At 41.5% G+C, this 14,699-nt stretch overlaps 1 protein-coding gene across 1 annotated transcript in view; it reads right to left on the reverse strand.

Annotated features, from left to right (window-relative positions):
- Positions 1-4,450: 4,450 nt before the first annotated feature.
- Positions 4,451-14,699, reverse strand: part of NPSR1 (neuropeptide S receptor 1) — a 78,467-nt gene continuing 68,218 nt past the window's right edge. Inside the window, exons 7-10 of the mRNA XM_052692665.1 lie at positions 9,767-9,843; positions 8,217-8,306; positions 6,172-6,352; positions 4,451-6,052 (exon numbers count right to left, since the gene is read on the reverse strand). Of these exons, the coding sequence (XP_052548625.1) occupies positions 5,959-6,052; positions 6,172-6,352; positions 8,217-8,306; positions 9,767-9,843 (442 nt within the window). The 3' untranslated portion in view covers positions 4,451-5,958. The remainder of the gene's footprint in view (positions 6,053-6,171; positions 6,353-8,216; positions 8,307-9,766; positions 9,844-14,699) is intronic.

Below are 14,699 nucleotides of genomic sequence, written 5' to 3' on the forward strand. Positions count from 1 at the left end.
CTTGTATAACTGTGCTGTCGCTGGTGTGAGGCCCAACCTGAAAGCCTGAGTATCAGCTAAAAGGTCAGCTGCCACCTTGTGCTTTTCTCAAACCTGTGATGTGATCTGGGAGGGCATGCACGTGTCTGGAGGTTTGTATGCTTTCCCAGCTCCACCAGTTTAACTGCAGAAGACATGAGGTCTCAGAATAAATGTCACCCACAGTAGTGTTCACAGAAAACCTCCTCACTGTACCACTGCAAAAGTAGGGCCATTAACTTGATGCAAAACTAAAGGAATCAGCCACTTCCTCCCTTTCCCTTCTCCATAAAGCACAGAGAATTGTGCCTTACCTTGTTAAATCTCAGTAAACGGCCGTAACACAAAATAGGGTACATCTCTTACTCACAAGATCTTGTTGCTGATTCATGCAATATTGCTGAGTAAGCTGATTTGTGTCTCTAAAATATATTCAAATTTATTCACAGTAAGATTATTCCAGGGGGTGGCATTTGTTGCACAATCGTTATGCATTTTTAGTTGTCTCCTCTCTGTCCTTTCCCCATTCAATGTTCCTGATGTGCTAACTTCTCATTTTACTGGCCCCAAAAAACTATAACCTCAGGTTTCTTTGTTCCGTGTCTCTTTTTCTTTATGCAGAATGTTCTCAATGAAGGCTCACAATAATGCTATTGGAGCCTTAGGTCTTCTAATAAATGCATCAGCAGATGCACATTGGATTATATTAGCCCCTCACCCTGTGTTGTTGTCAATGACTGGGCATCATCTGACCTCTGGATACTCTCAGCACTTTCTCCTCCTCAGACCTCATTTCCAGCTGATGAGCTCCCAGTTTATAGTAGAATTTCTCATGATTGAAGTAACTGATTATTAGCACACAGTATTGTACATAATGTCATGTTTCTGCTAATATAGTTCTAAAGATCATTCAGTTCTTTATGAGAAATGTTCAACTGTCCTATTTTTTTTACTGAATTCATTAAAGATGCTGAATTTTAGTCCATTTGCAGTTGTTTCACTTGAGTTTAAATTAAGAGTTAGGCTTGTAATTATGTACCACTATAAGCAACTCAGTATGAGAATCCAGCAGTGCCTATTTGTAAACCCATGCCTGTGTTTGTACGTCTAACCCTCTACTTCATATTTTATGCGTACTCAGAATAAGATGCCATCAAATGTGACAAAAGATTACCTGATGAACCATTCAGCTCTAACGCTTATCTAAATTGAATGCTGTGCAAAATAAATTGCAGTTTGCTAAAAGAAAATGAAGCACGCGTTACCTTACAGTAAAAATTGCATCTACTCCCCAAATCAATCATTTTTCTGAAGGTTGATGAATAAATGGAAAACTCTGTAAACACTGGGCTCTTGGTTGGAAGATGAAGTCTGATAGATTCTACTGTAGTTTATTTTTATCGTGGAATTATTTCTCACTGGGGAAAAAAAGACACCCCAACAATGCATACATACATCCTTTTTTTCCTGTGCTTTCTGCAATTCCTGTTGTAGTTCTTCTGTTTTCATCAAGTGCTTCTGAAGAGTACATGCAGGGTAAGGTGAAGTGGCAGGTAGTGTTATGCCTTCTGGTTATTGTGTGAAACAAACCTGTACAAACAGCACAGTAATTCCTACTGAAGGTGCTCATAATTTGAGGTATATTGCCAACAAGTGTCTTCCCTGTTCAGAGAATGCCAAGAGGCTGTTCTCAGGAATGTCCGATTGGTGTTGCCCTAAAGCTCTCCTCCTCAGAAATTCTCTGCTGAAGTTGTGTTTAAAATGATCTTTTATTGAGCCATTTGTTCCTATGCTTGAAATAGAGGCCTTTGGTTTAGAAAGGATTTTGCTGTTTTTTCTGTGATGTCTTGTAGTGTCGTGAAAACATAAGGTCCTAACAACCATAAAACCTTCCTGTATTGAAGTACCAGAGTTTGAACTAAAATAAGTACTAGTTTCATGTGTACTTCTGCTTATGTGACCTTCTTAGGGACTTCAACCCGTATGGGTCTGATGCTTGCTATCCAGGATTATAAAACCATGTAAGCCTGTTTCTATAGCCTGATTTCCATTAAAACTATTCATATTTAGGTGTCTAGGTGACTTGTAGAACAGGGACCTTCACTCATTTATGCTTTCCATGTAAATCTTGCTTTTGTTCTGTGGGAGACAGATCGTTCTGTGCCATAGGACAAGTTTTTTTTCTGTGAAATATAGCTGTAAAGAAAAAGACAAGCATATAGAAAATAAATGGATCTCAGAGACAGAGATTTGGAATGGAATTTTATTCTAGAAAACATCTCTTGCCTAAAGAAATGCACTGAGCAGCTGTCGTGCACGGTACCCTGTGTGCACCTACTCCTTCCCAAAGGTAATCTGTTCCAGAAACTTAAGGTTGACATCTGCTTAACTGCAGGTACTACAGAATCCATTTGCTGCTACAAAAATGGAGTGCTGTGGCATTACACAAAATAGAAATGTTAGCTCTCCTGGGAACCCTGCATGGCAAGCACCATCAAATGTTCTGTGTCTCCTATCCTGAAAGCAGGCAGGAATAGGGATAGGGGGTGCCTGTCATCTCTTTTCCCAAGGGCATAAATTGTTGCAGAGGTGAGAGCATGGCCTGTGGTCGTGGGGTGCATGGGTTGATTCAGTGAAAGGAGTGTGTGGACCTTATGTGTTCAGATCCTTGAGATCTGCACAGAATCTGGCTCCATCAGCTACAGTGGATATCATTTTTCTTGACTAGCCCACCATTTTTCTTGGCTGATAACATCTGTGCCTCTAAGATCTCAGCCAGAAGTATGCAGGAGGATGCAAAATGCCTCAGGGTAGGCTTTCACTTCGTTATTCTTCCACAATTTCATTGTGGAGTACTGTACTCCATTACTAGATTATACCTACCCAGTGGTTTGGATCTTAAATTTTCTTGTCTGCATTAGCTTTTGTTCAAATTAAAATGTGAATGGAGTTTTCAAGGACTAAAACAACAATATGGACAAAATACCACTTTACACTTTTTCGCAACAGATGGAAATCTGGACTGGGAATTTAATTTTAAACTGCATCCAGAAATGAATGAAAGCTGAATAGCTTTCTCATTCATATTTTCTTTGTGCCTGTCATGGGGAAGATGTATTTCTTATTTGCTTGAATTACTTATTAGTTTGAAAGCTATACCAGTTTTAGGCTGTTTGGTGTGACTTGTCTGAGGGTTGAATATCTCATTTTCACGATTCCTAGGAATCTATGATCAGAAAGGACTTTAAAAACAGAAGGTATTCTACATCCCAGCAGGCATGCCTGTTGATAGTTACTGTGGGCATGTCGGAAGGATCTCTCAGCTGGGTCTTGAAGTGTCAGAGAAGATGCAACACACAACTCGCAGACTGTCACAGGCAACAACCCGACTGAGTGCCACATTCTTGTGTTCCAGACTCTATCTCTTGGCATCTGGACCCTGGCGTTGCCATTTATTACCTCTCCTGGTTACTCTGGGATCTTTCTTAACAATTGCATCGCAATTAAATCAACAGGTGAAGAGTGGGTTGTGGACACGAAATTAGAAATCCGTCAGAGTTAAATGAATGCCCCCGAATTATTCACTCATGAGACAAAGGACTATGAATGTATTCTGTGGGCTAATGGCAAAAATCAGTTTTTTTTTTAGTTTTTAAGTATAATGCACTCTATCTTCCAACAACAACAACAAAAAAGCATAATATCTTAGCAAACTTGCCTGTGCTACACAGGAAGGAAGCAGGAAGAAAATGAGAAAAATTATTTCTGAATACATGCTCGGAAGGGGTGCAGACAAGTGAAACACAGGAGGGTATTTAAAGAGAAATGTCTCCTAATGGAGAAGGGAATTGCAGTCAGGGCCCCAGGCAAAGTGACAGGAACAACATATAAATGGCACCTGACACAGTAATGCTTGAGAGATACCATCTCTTTGAAAAATAAGTGAGTAATGCCTCTATTCAAGGCTGGATTCCTGCATTTATTTATGAATATGTTTAATTTTGGTGGGCTAATCCATATGCTGACCAAATATATACATTTAGGGTGGGGGGGAGGGAGGTGTGGACGATGACTGAGGCATGTAAGTTTGCAAACCAAAGTACTAATAAAGAAATGTATCTGATTTCCAGGTATTAAGTCTGCAAACTGCATTGAATGCTCAAAAGTAGGCAAGTGGTGCAATTGTGTCAGATGAAAAATAGTACGGGGGGGGGGGGAAAATCCCAACATCATTATGAAGATTAAACCAAGCAGTCCACTTATGGAAATGTTATGAGATGCCTACAAAAAGTTTTCTGGTTCTTATAGACAGTCTATATACATAGGTAGGGGCTGCAAAGGGTGGTGTGGATTCATGGTTTTAATTAAGCTGGTTTTAACACCAACATTTATATGCGACAGAACTTCACAACAATAGAAAGAGAAACCCTACTCATTTTCCTAAGAACATAAAGCCACATGATTTTATATATCCTCTGCTTAGGAAAAAACATTTTCGTAACATAGGTAATGAAGTAAATTTTATTCAGTTCTTGTTTTGCAGGGAATAAACTCAGCGTGAAGCAGCAGCATCATAAAATAACAAAACAAACCTGTTTAAACAGACTCATGTAAGGATGCAAATTTTGCACAGGGAAAAGCAAAACTATGCTGTGCAGCTGGTTAGAGCACATCATCATGCAAACAATTTAAGCTGACCGACAGTAAAATAAGCATTGACGTTCATATCCTTCACCCAGTTGCTAAAACATTGAGAACATTTGTATTCAAACCCAAGGGTTTGAGGGAGGGGATGTCCAGCAGCTCAGGATACTGTGCCACCGAGCGCTGCCTGGTGCTCTGTGAACCCCACAATGAATTTATAAGACTGGAACATCAGCCAGTAATTTTTAAAAATATAATTTGAGTTTTACAATTTAACCCATGCTTTTCTCCAGCTTTGAGCTTCTCTGAAGATGTATACAGTTCCCTCTATGATTTAAGGGACATTAAAGAATTTTGTAGGGAGGGAAATACCTGTAGATATATCTCTTATGTAGAGAATCTAGAGCTATATATCATCTCTTATATAGACAGGGAGAAACACCTTTATGTTGTGGCAAGATTGATCTGCTCTGCTGGAGTGTCCGGTATGGCAAGTGTACCTATGTGGCATAAGCATAGAATCCCCCAAAGGCTGCTTGGGCTTTTGTCACAGGGATGTGAGCAGCAGAGCAGCTGAGGCACAATAGGATTTGGGCTCACATCTTATTATACAGTAGCCCAGAAGAAACTTATCACCCATATTTGTCATGGCAAGTAAAGGTAGGGGAGCCAAGATAAAATAGCAGGGAAGTTCTGCAAGGGGATGGGAGGATGAGCTACAGAGATGGTGTGTATGGGAGGATGGCATGGTGGGAGGGAGGCAACCATCCATCCCTACAGTCCCCTCTTTTCTGGTAGGGCATTGTCAGTGGTTGCACGTGAAGCCAAGACATAAACTTAGAGTGACAGGGGTGTATTCTCATTTGAAAAGTTCCTGGGTTCATTTTAAGCAGGGTACCCTCCTGTAACTACTTGTAAACACTTCACCAATTCTATGAGCTGCATGGTACTGGATGGCTGCAAGAGATTCTTGAAGAACAGAGAGAAGGCTTTGATTAGACACTGTTTACATTGCTTTTTGCCATTTGGAGTATGGATATGTTACATCTTGCTTGAAAACAGATGGCTAAAATGAGCCATCACAAAAGTAGCATGCAAAGCCCTTGTGGCTGGCTTGGTCCTGGCAGAGTGTGATAGCTGAAGGTGCAGTGCTGGTCCCAAGTGCTCGTGCTGTTCAACAGCAGCAAGGCACAGGTTCAGTCCAGTCAGTTCATGCTTGGTGTCTGTCTGTTCTTCGGGGAAACCTCTGCTCTCCTCAGCATGGGTCCTGCTGTGGTTCTGAGGGCATTACCTGTGCTAGATGTATTCTGGTTTGGACAGGACCTGCATCTCCTGCCCTCCATCACTCCGGTCCCGGAAAGTCCCCTCCAACCTTCGTGTTCTTCTCTCCCTAAGGAAAACAAGGAATGGTCAGGATTAAAATGGATGAAAATAGGGGATGAGTTCAGCAGCTGTGCTTATCTCTCCCCTCTGTTTGGGATAGTCAGGGTGAGAGTAAAGGGACGGTACTCAAAGGGGGTGCAGAGGTGGTTGCTGAAGAGGCAGTAGATGAGGGGATTGATGGCACTGTTCAGGGCCGGCAGGTTTTGAATTATCACGGATGCGTAGAAGCGCTCTTTGGTCTCGGGGAGGATGTTGAAGTTGTCCAGGATATCAAACAGAAAGTAGGGGCTCCAACAGAGAGCGAATGCTGCAGGAGAGACAGAAGAGCTTGACATTAGACAGTATGGTTATTTAGGGAGTTAATCACATACGCACAAATAGAGGCTGTCATAATACATAAGTATTTGTTCATGCAAGAGAAATTGCTCCCTACGCAGGGTCTTATTTAAGAGGATAGTTATTAAATTGTGTTTTTATTTGTCTTCATTTTTATTTTAATGCCCATAAAATACATTACGTGTGCTCCTTTAAGTGCTTAGAGTGCTCCCTCTAGATGTATTGAGGCACTTCTGTACGCTGCACACACATAAAGGGTAAATAGGTAGCCAGTTAGAGCATCATCACTTACAGAAAAGCGCTCTTTTAATGGTCCCCTGAGTGAGCAGCCAGTCTAAACGCAGACAGCACCAAAGTGCTGCTCTGTGACAGCCCTGCCTATCACAGCCGCCTATTAAGAAAAGGCTCTTAGGCACCCAGAAGCAAGGAATGACACTTTCACTCTGAATTACAGCAGGCTGACGTACCGTTTTGCATGCAGGATGGAGGTGCCCTGTAGTAAGGGAATGTAGGAAGACTCTACGATTCCTCTACTGCTATTGGAGAAACAAGTCTGAGAGGGCTGCGTCATTCGTAGCTTTTGTTAGGAGGTGGTAGAAAAAGAGGCCATGGGTTTCGCTTTTTTTGCAGGCATTCAGGAATAATTTGTCTCATAAATGCCTACGTCAACTGCTCTCACAAAGAGTGTTGAGCATGCTGGGGCAGGCAGTTCACTCAGCTAAGTTATAGGCACCTGGATAGCCAATGTGCTGGCTATGGAGCTGGGTGCTCAGTGAATGTGCAAGGAAGAAGTAAGCTCTCCTGTTTTCTGGAGTAACCAACCTAATAGTGTGCACACACAGGGGCCGTAGTAACAGCAGTGTGCCCTGTCAGTGCGTGGATCATAGCACTGGCTACAGATCCCCCACTATAGGTGGATTTATGGAAATCCATGAGCATTACGTGCCTTCACTTTCTTGCACAGTGAGAGATGCTGGGTGCCTGATATTATCAAGGTCCTCTGAAATACTGAGCACCTAGGTGAGCTCTTGCCATCTGGAGGCATTGTGGTAGTGACTGTTTCTGTGTTTCTTGCACAGTCTTTCTCTGATGGCCACACAGATGAGTTCAGATGCAGAGAAGGTGTCCTTGGATTTCTGAGAGCTGTGAATCACAGCAGCATCTCTCATGTCCAAGGACACTACAGCTAACCAGTGAACTAAGCACCTCTAGTAGTAGCTATTATCACAGTATCAATCAATCTGAGTTTTGTGTAGGACTGGGAAGAGGAGCGATCTCTCCTGCAGTGCCCTGGGGAGTAAATAGCTTCTGATATCTCCCTGTCTGTCTCCATCAGCTAATCACAAGTGCTGTGTGATGTTGCCTTTATTTATCGAGATTAAATGTCAGCCTCCTAATTCCATCAGGATAATGTCATCTCCCTGGGAGACGGAGGACACCTGCACTGAGTCATCTGCATCCTGGCTGGGCGAGGAGAGCTTGTTGTCCCCACCTCTGCAGGCAGTGTGCTTCTGACATCAAATTTAATTGCTCTGCTTCCCTTGCCTCTTCCTGTTCCTGCCATAATGAAACAGCCTGTATTCTCTAAACCTAAAAGACAACTCATTTGCCAGGTCTTTTAGCAGCTTGGCTGTGTGTATCACTGCATACATCAGGTGCCTAAAATAGGATCCTGTCAGTCATAGGAGGGCAGAGGACAAGGTCAGAAGGCAAGTCAGAGGTCTAAGTAAAACTCCTTTGCTGAATCACTTCATGCCCTTTATTTGCTGGTGATGAAGGGAGATCCCTAATTTCAGCATCTGCCCCAGCTGCAGGCTTTTTTTTTTCATACTTACCAAGAACAATTACAATGCTGTACTTGATGGCTTTCACTTTTGCTCTGGATATGAACCCACGACTGCTGTAGCCAGCAGAGGTTCTGCCATCTGGGGACAGAAGAGTAGAACCAGTGAAAGAGCAGGGCTGATGTATGCATTTCCTGCAATTCATATATTAGCAAGTTTTCTCCCATTAGGCACAAAAAACCTGAGCCCTCTAAAATCAGAAGTGGAAATATATGTATAGGAGATGTTTCTGAAGCACTGTAGCAGCTGCATATCCCTGAGTCTCCACACTTGGAATCGTAGGCAGGAGAAACATTGTAGGTAAACCCAACAATATCAGTTTAGCAAAAACCTCTGGTCATCACAGCTTCAAAAACACAACTGGAGTGGTGTTAGAAGAGATGTTTTCTGAAAGGATCTGGCAACTGTAATTAAAAAAAACAACATAGGATATAGTCTGGCAAAACAGACTACCTGTTCAGTTTTTAACTGCATTTCAATTAGGTGGGTTTTGAAAGCTACATACTCCATTCCCTTAACCTCTTTTTGATGCTTTAGATACAGTCATGCATTTTGCTCTTCTGTTGGACTCAGTAATAAAAGAAGAAAAGAAGAAATGCTGTTAGATTTGCTTTTCAGAAGTAAAATGTGGCTTGAATTGAGAAGCGAAGTCTATTCAGTTTCGCACTAAGGCTGGTTGATCTCATTTCCTCTGAAGTCACGCTAATGTCTCTGAGAACCAATCTCCACATTTCAATGGCAGTACCAGCGTGATTGTAATAATATGCTTGATTTCATTATTCATGACAATTTGCTGTTCACGTTGCCCTGTGAGAATAATTAAGTTCATCGTAGTGAACACACAAGAAGGTCATTTTTTATCAAAACATCTTTTGACTCTTGAAATCCGAGCTGAGATTGAATTTTAATGAATGTCATTGGAAATAACTATGTGTACATGACTTTTTTGCACCTCTTAGAAAAACAACATATCCAGGCTATGTAATCTGTGAGGAAAAAATATAAATAAAATTAATGAGAGCTTGTTATCAGTGAAATATTGTATAGAGAAACTTGAAAACAGTCCATACCTAATAGTACTGAAAATTCCTTGGTTTTTAGTGCAGAATCTATCTCTTGACTGAGAAGAATGACTTTTTTTTTTTTTTTTTTTTTTTTTCCCCAAGGTTTCTGTTCTTACCAAAATTCAAACTTCCCAAGGGCATTTGAAAACATTCTGAAATTTTTATCTGAGTGGCTGCTAGAAAACAAACCATTCTACATATGGACAAAATTCTTGGATTAAGGACTCTGAGTTCTAGAGTAAGGATTATTACCTTCTAATTCTTTTCTTGTAGATGTTTTCTATCCTTTCTCAAAAGGGTACTTAATGTCAAAGGAAAGAAGTATGGAACAGGTATGAAGGAGCAGTGGCAGATAACCCAATCCCGCCACAGTGATGGGGTCCCAACTCAACACCACATATGTGGGCATTCCCAGATTTGATGTGGCTCCCCAAATCTGAATCCTGCGTCTGGAGACACGTGGGTGTTGAGACTCACCAGTGCAGCTGGATATAATGACAGCCTGAGCTTTGCTCTTCATCCAGATGGTTCGAATCACGATTGAGTATATGACACTGCAGAAGGGAAAGAGTCATTGATACTGTGAGGCATGGTAAATTTAACTGACATCTCAGTCATTCGTTCTCTGTGAATATACTTGTCTACGTGTAAGAAGCCCATGGAGATGGCAGAACTTCATAAAAATGATAGCAATAATAATAGAAATAGTAAATTACATATGACTCTACCAAAATATTTCCAGGAGCAACCCAAAGAATTTTCACGTTGAAGTTTGTTACCACTGTCCAGGCTTCACAGATGTCGGCTTTGAAGTCAGAAGCAGAGACATGGTTTTGGCCAACCTCTCCTAGGCAAGAGCTTGTTGGGGATTTTGAGCTGTCTGAGGCCAAAACTGTCTGATTATCAGATCCTGGCAGGAGGCACCTCATCCTGCGCTAGGAAGTGCTTGTGAGTGCTTAATGTGGGAGCTGCAAGAAGGAAATTTGTCCTGAAATGGGGGAAGCAAGAAGAAGGAATTGTTTCAGCTGTATGTCTGGCTCTGTTCTGGTGTTACTTGGGGAATATGAAGCTGATGAATAAAATGGTAACTCAGGGAAGAGAATGGGGACACAACCCATGAAAACATAATGTACCTTAGTGCTCACTCAGCTCTTGAGGTCCTGGGAATCTAATCAAGGAGCACAGAAGTGCCAGGTAGATCGGAAGAATTAGGTAACTTAAAACCGGATTTGTTGCAGTTTGCGTATTTAGAAAGGAATATGCCTGTATCTTTGATGGTAAAGATAGAAAGTGCTCTAGTGCACAGTAACCATGGGTTGTTACAGCTTTTGCCTAGGTGATAAAAACTGTGGGATTCTATTTATTTGACATAGAATAGGTGAACATAATTCCTCTCAGCTGAAGAGATGTTTGAACACACATCTTGGATGAGGATGTTATCATAGAATGGCTTGGGTTAAAATGGACCACAGAGATCATCTGGTTTCAACCCCCTGCTGTGTGCAGGGTCGCCAACCAGCAGCCCAGGCTGCCCAGAGCCACATCCAGCCTGGCCTTGAATGCCTGCAGGGATGGAGCATCCACAGCCTCCTTGGGCAACCTGTGCCAGTGCCTCACCACCCTCTGGGTGAAAAACTTCCTCCTAATATCCAACCTAAACCTCCCCTGTCTCAGTTTAAAACCATTCCCCCTTGTCCTATCACTATCCATCCTCATAAACAGCCATTCCCTCACTTCCCTCAGCCTTTCTTCATAGGAGATGTGCTCCAGCCCTCTGATCATCTTAGTGGCCCTCCTCTGGACTCATTATGTTTGCAGCAACTGAAAGAAAAACAACACACAAGGCCTTGCTCTGACTTCCTCTTCCTCCAGAGAGTGGATAACATTATTATTACCAGAGCTTTCAGACTGATACACAAGCCTTTCCTATAGCACCTCAGCTCCTAGCCATGCTTCCAAAGGCAGCACTTGTGCATCCTGTAGGTATATTTTCTATACAGGTTTGAGAGCTCTGGTTCCCAGGCTTAGAAGGTGAGAGCTGGAAATTCAACACACAGACCAGGTTGTGCAGCAGAGCAGCACAGTTCTCACCCAGCAAGGATTTTGCGCGCCTCTTCCACAGACGTCAGCTTGCCTTCCTTAATCCCTTCAAAGGTCCAGCATGGCTCCCAGCTGACTCAAACATTTTCCTTTTATCTCCTGGCTTTTCAAGAGCCTGTTTATTTATCAGCTGGTTCACTTGAGAGTTTCTGTGTACTTTGCTCTGATAAAAGTCGAAAATTCATGCATCATTTCTCCTTTGATTGTTTCAGTGAATCAGAATGTATTATGATGATGACTGTTGTTATCATGAGAAAACTTCAGCCAGCTCCTGCAAGACTTGTCTCTATTTTATCTCCAGCCTGCTGTCTCTAGCCTGACCTTCTTTATTTGCCATTAGAACAGTGCCCCCTTTGATGCAGATCTTTCTGTGTGCCCAGAAGAACACATGCAGAGTTGCTCAAGTATCAGGATGAAGGAGCTTCGAATACTCAGTTTCCATCCTTCCATTCAAATGCTTCTGCTATTGAATTATGAACCCAGGCTCTTCACTTGCTTTCTGCTGAGGGCTTAAAGGATGGGAATAGATTCACACTTGATGGTAAACAAAGTGGCAGATGAGCAAAGAGTAGAGAGGGACAAACAGGATCTGATGTTCAGATGGTTGGGAAGTCCAGATGTTGTTGGGTTTCTTTGCCTGAATGTACTTAGTGTACTCGTCTTGCAACCCTGACTGTGACTTTTGGATGCCATGTAAGTGTGCTATGGTAGTAATACATACTACCATAATGAAATATTATATGAGTTGTTGTGGCTCATTATTTACAAGAAGGGCACTTATTGAAAGGGAAGAAGAGATCAGATGCAGTGGAAAATCTAGATGGAAAAAGAATTAAAACTTTTTTTTTCAGAAGGAGCCACTCAGGCTGTGATGAAGACCATAGGATAAAGTGGATATGCTGTTCATATGAAAATGCAGTGCTTCTTTTTCATAGCCCCAAGGAGATGCATACGTGTAGAAGTGTCAGGAAATTACAAGAACATAATTTAGTCTAGGGATGTAACTCAGCAAATTACATTCATTGCACCTCCAAAAGCAATTTAGATTGATCCAGATTCTGAAGAACTAAGATGCACGTTCATTGTAGCATGTTATTAGTTAATGGTGTTGGTTAATTTGACTCCATTGGTAATTTTGGCAGCCTTTGTCCTTGTGAATAACCAACTTGAGGTAGCTTCCTACCTCACTTTTGTTTTGGAAAACAAAATGCTTTCTGGTAAAGCTAGGTATTGATAAAAACATCCCTAAGATGCCAGCTCTTCAAGAATGGGAATTATGTTTTTGTTTTAAAATAAATGATGACATCATGTTAGCATCTCACCTGGGCACAGTCTTTACTAACAAAATGAGCCATTGCAATGGCAAAGGGTATACTGAAGCTCCCTGTTAATTGCTTGTATTTGTCCTCCAGCATTGTCTATTGTTTCTCATATTGTATTTGTGCAGAGGGCTGCAGCTGTCCTATGTTGTGTGGTGGCTGATTTGCAGCACTGTTTATCCAAAGACAAAATGTGCGTGTAACTTCATCCAGATGAATCAGTGCAGGCATACATAATGAGCAAGTGAATAGACAGGCAGATAGTAGAACGTACATACAAGGTCTAGAATTTCTTCCTTTGAAATGGAAATTGCAGGCAAAAATGACTGTTCTCTTTGAATCAAACTCAAAATCAGATCTTTGCAATTTTTATTAATACCTTTTTTTTTATTTGATTTGATTTAGTTCTGATAACTCATCTACTCACCATTTCATTATAGAGCTTATATTTCAATTCAATACATTTTCCTTATAGGTTAGGTGATTCTGTTTTGTTTTTTTTTCCCTTCTGACCAGTTTTTTGCTGCTCAACAGCAAATGTTCCCTTTGGAATTCTGATTTTAAACAGCAGATGGACTGTTTTTTTCCTCTGTACCTCAAGAGGAATTTTTTTTTTTTAACTTGTATTTGGAATTATATTAGATGAATGTTTATATATTGTATTCAAAAGGTTAAAACAGAGAAAATGCATCTGACAATCTTGAAGAACAGCTAAAAAGAACAAAACTTTACGAATTCCAAATTTCTGATATCCAGCTGACAGAATTCAATTATGGTGTGGCACAGAATAACAATGCAGGACAGAAAACCAGCAACTTTCATGTCTTTCCATCACAGGACCTGAGAGGTCAGGTGCAAATGCTTGCAGGAGGAACAACTGTAATCTTGATCTGGCCCCTGTTTAGCAGTGCCCCGAAGTATCTTCACCTATCACAGGTATCATTCAGAGATTCACTTGGCTTTATTCAGTGTAGCTGAAATGGCTTTTGTTGTAGCTGTGGATTCTCGTCCTGGAAGAACAAATCAGGAAGATTCCCTTTTCCTTTTTCTGTGCTCTTTGGAGTTTGGTAGGTTAACAATATCAGCTGCAGAAAAAGTGGTAGTGCAGCCCAAATGAGAAGAAAGAACAGGCCAAACCTTCAAGTGCTGCAAGGAAAAATGGGATGTGATGCAGGACACTTAGATCTCCCTGACCAGCACGAAGAAAGAGGAGGGGATCTTTAATAAGAAAACAACAAGTCTTCTTTCCATTTCTCAGCTTTCAAAGATAACCAGGCTTAGATTTAAGAGCCTTTATTCTCTTTCTGATATTTTGGTCTTGTTCATTTGTATTACAGTTGGGTAAAAAAATCACCATTTGTGCAAAGTGGCAGTGGAAACACATCTGTCTGGCATTGAAGTATTTTGTGGTTTTATAGATAGATTGCCTTTTTATGTAGACATTAACAAAATTGAAGAGCAGGTTATTTGCATGTTTTTGCCTGGTTTCCAGAGAATTTGCTCACATTGTGTCTGGAGGGTTTGCTCACCAACGGAAGGGCTTCCCAGGCTGACTGTGAGGGTTATCAGCTGAATTACATCATTTGTGCTGTGGTACTATGGACGATGCATCTCGTCTGAGTTACTTGTAGGCTGTATTGGGAACATGTGAAATCAGCTCTGAGTGCTGGAAGATGGATGACAGAAACTTAAAGACGATGGTATGTGGATTGTAGCAACTGAAAACTTTGCAGCCAGAATGGCAGATCAGAGCCGAATTAAGTTCTGCACCGGAAAAGCAAGATTTTATTCTTTGCATGAGCCATGCCAGAAAAAGTGCTTTCCTAGGTGAAGTGCTTTGCTCTGGATGTGAGGCTTCCTGCAGATGCAGGTGGCAGAACTAATCAAGAGTTAATTCAGGCAGCATCCCACATTGCTTTGGGCACCCACCATGCACTTAGGTTGGAGTGCTTCAGAGGAGAAAATAAAGAAGCTGCACAAGCAAAATGAGT

The sequence above is a fragment of the Tympanuchus pallidicinctus genome, unplaced genomic scaffold, assembly GCF_026119805.1.
Source record: "Tympanuchus pallidicinctus isolate F22 unplaced genomic scaffold, pur_lepc_1.0 scaffold3, whole genome shotgun sequence".
Classification (NCBI taxonomy): Eukaryota; Metazoa; Chordata; class Aves; order Galliformes; family Phasianidae; genus Tympanuchus; species Tympanuchus pallidicinctus.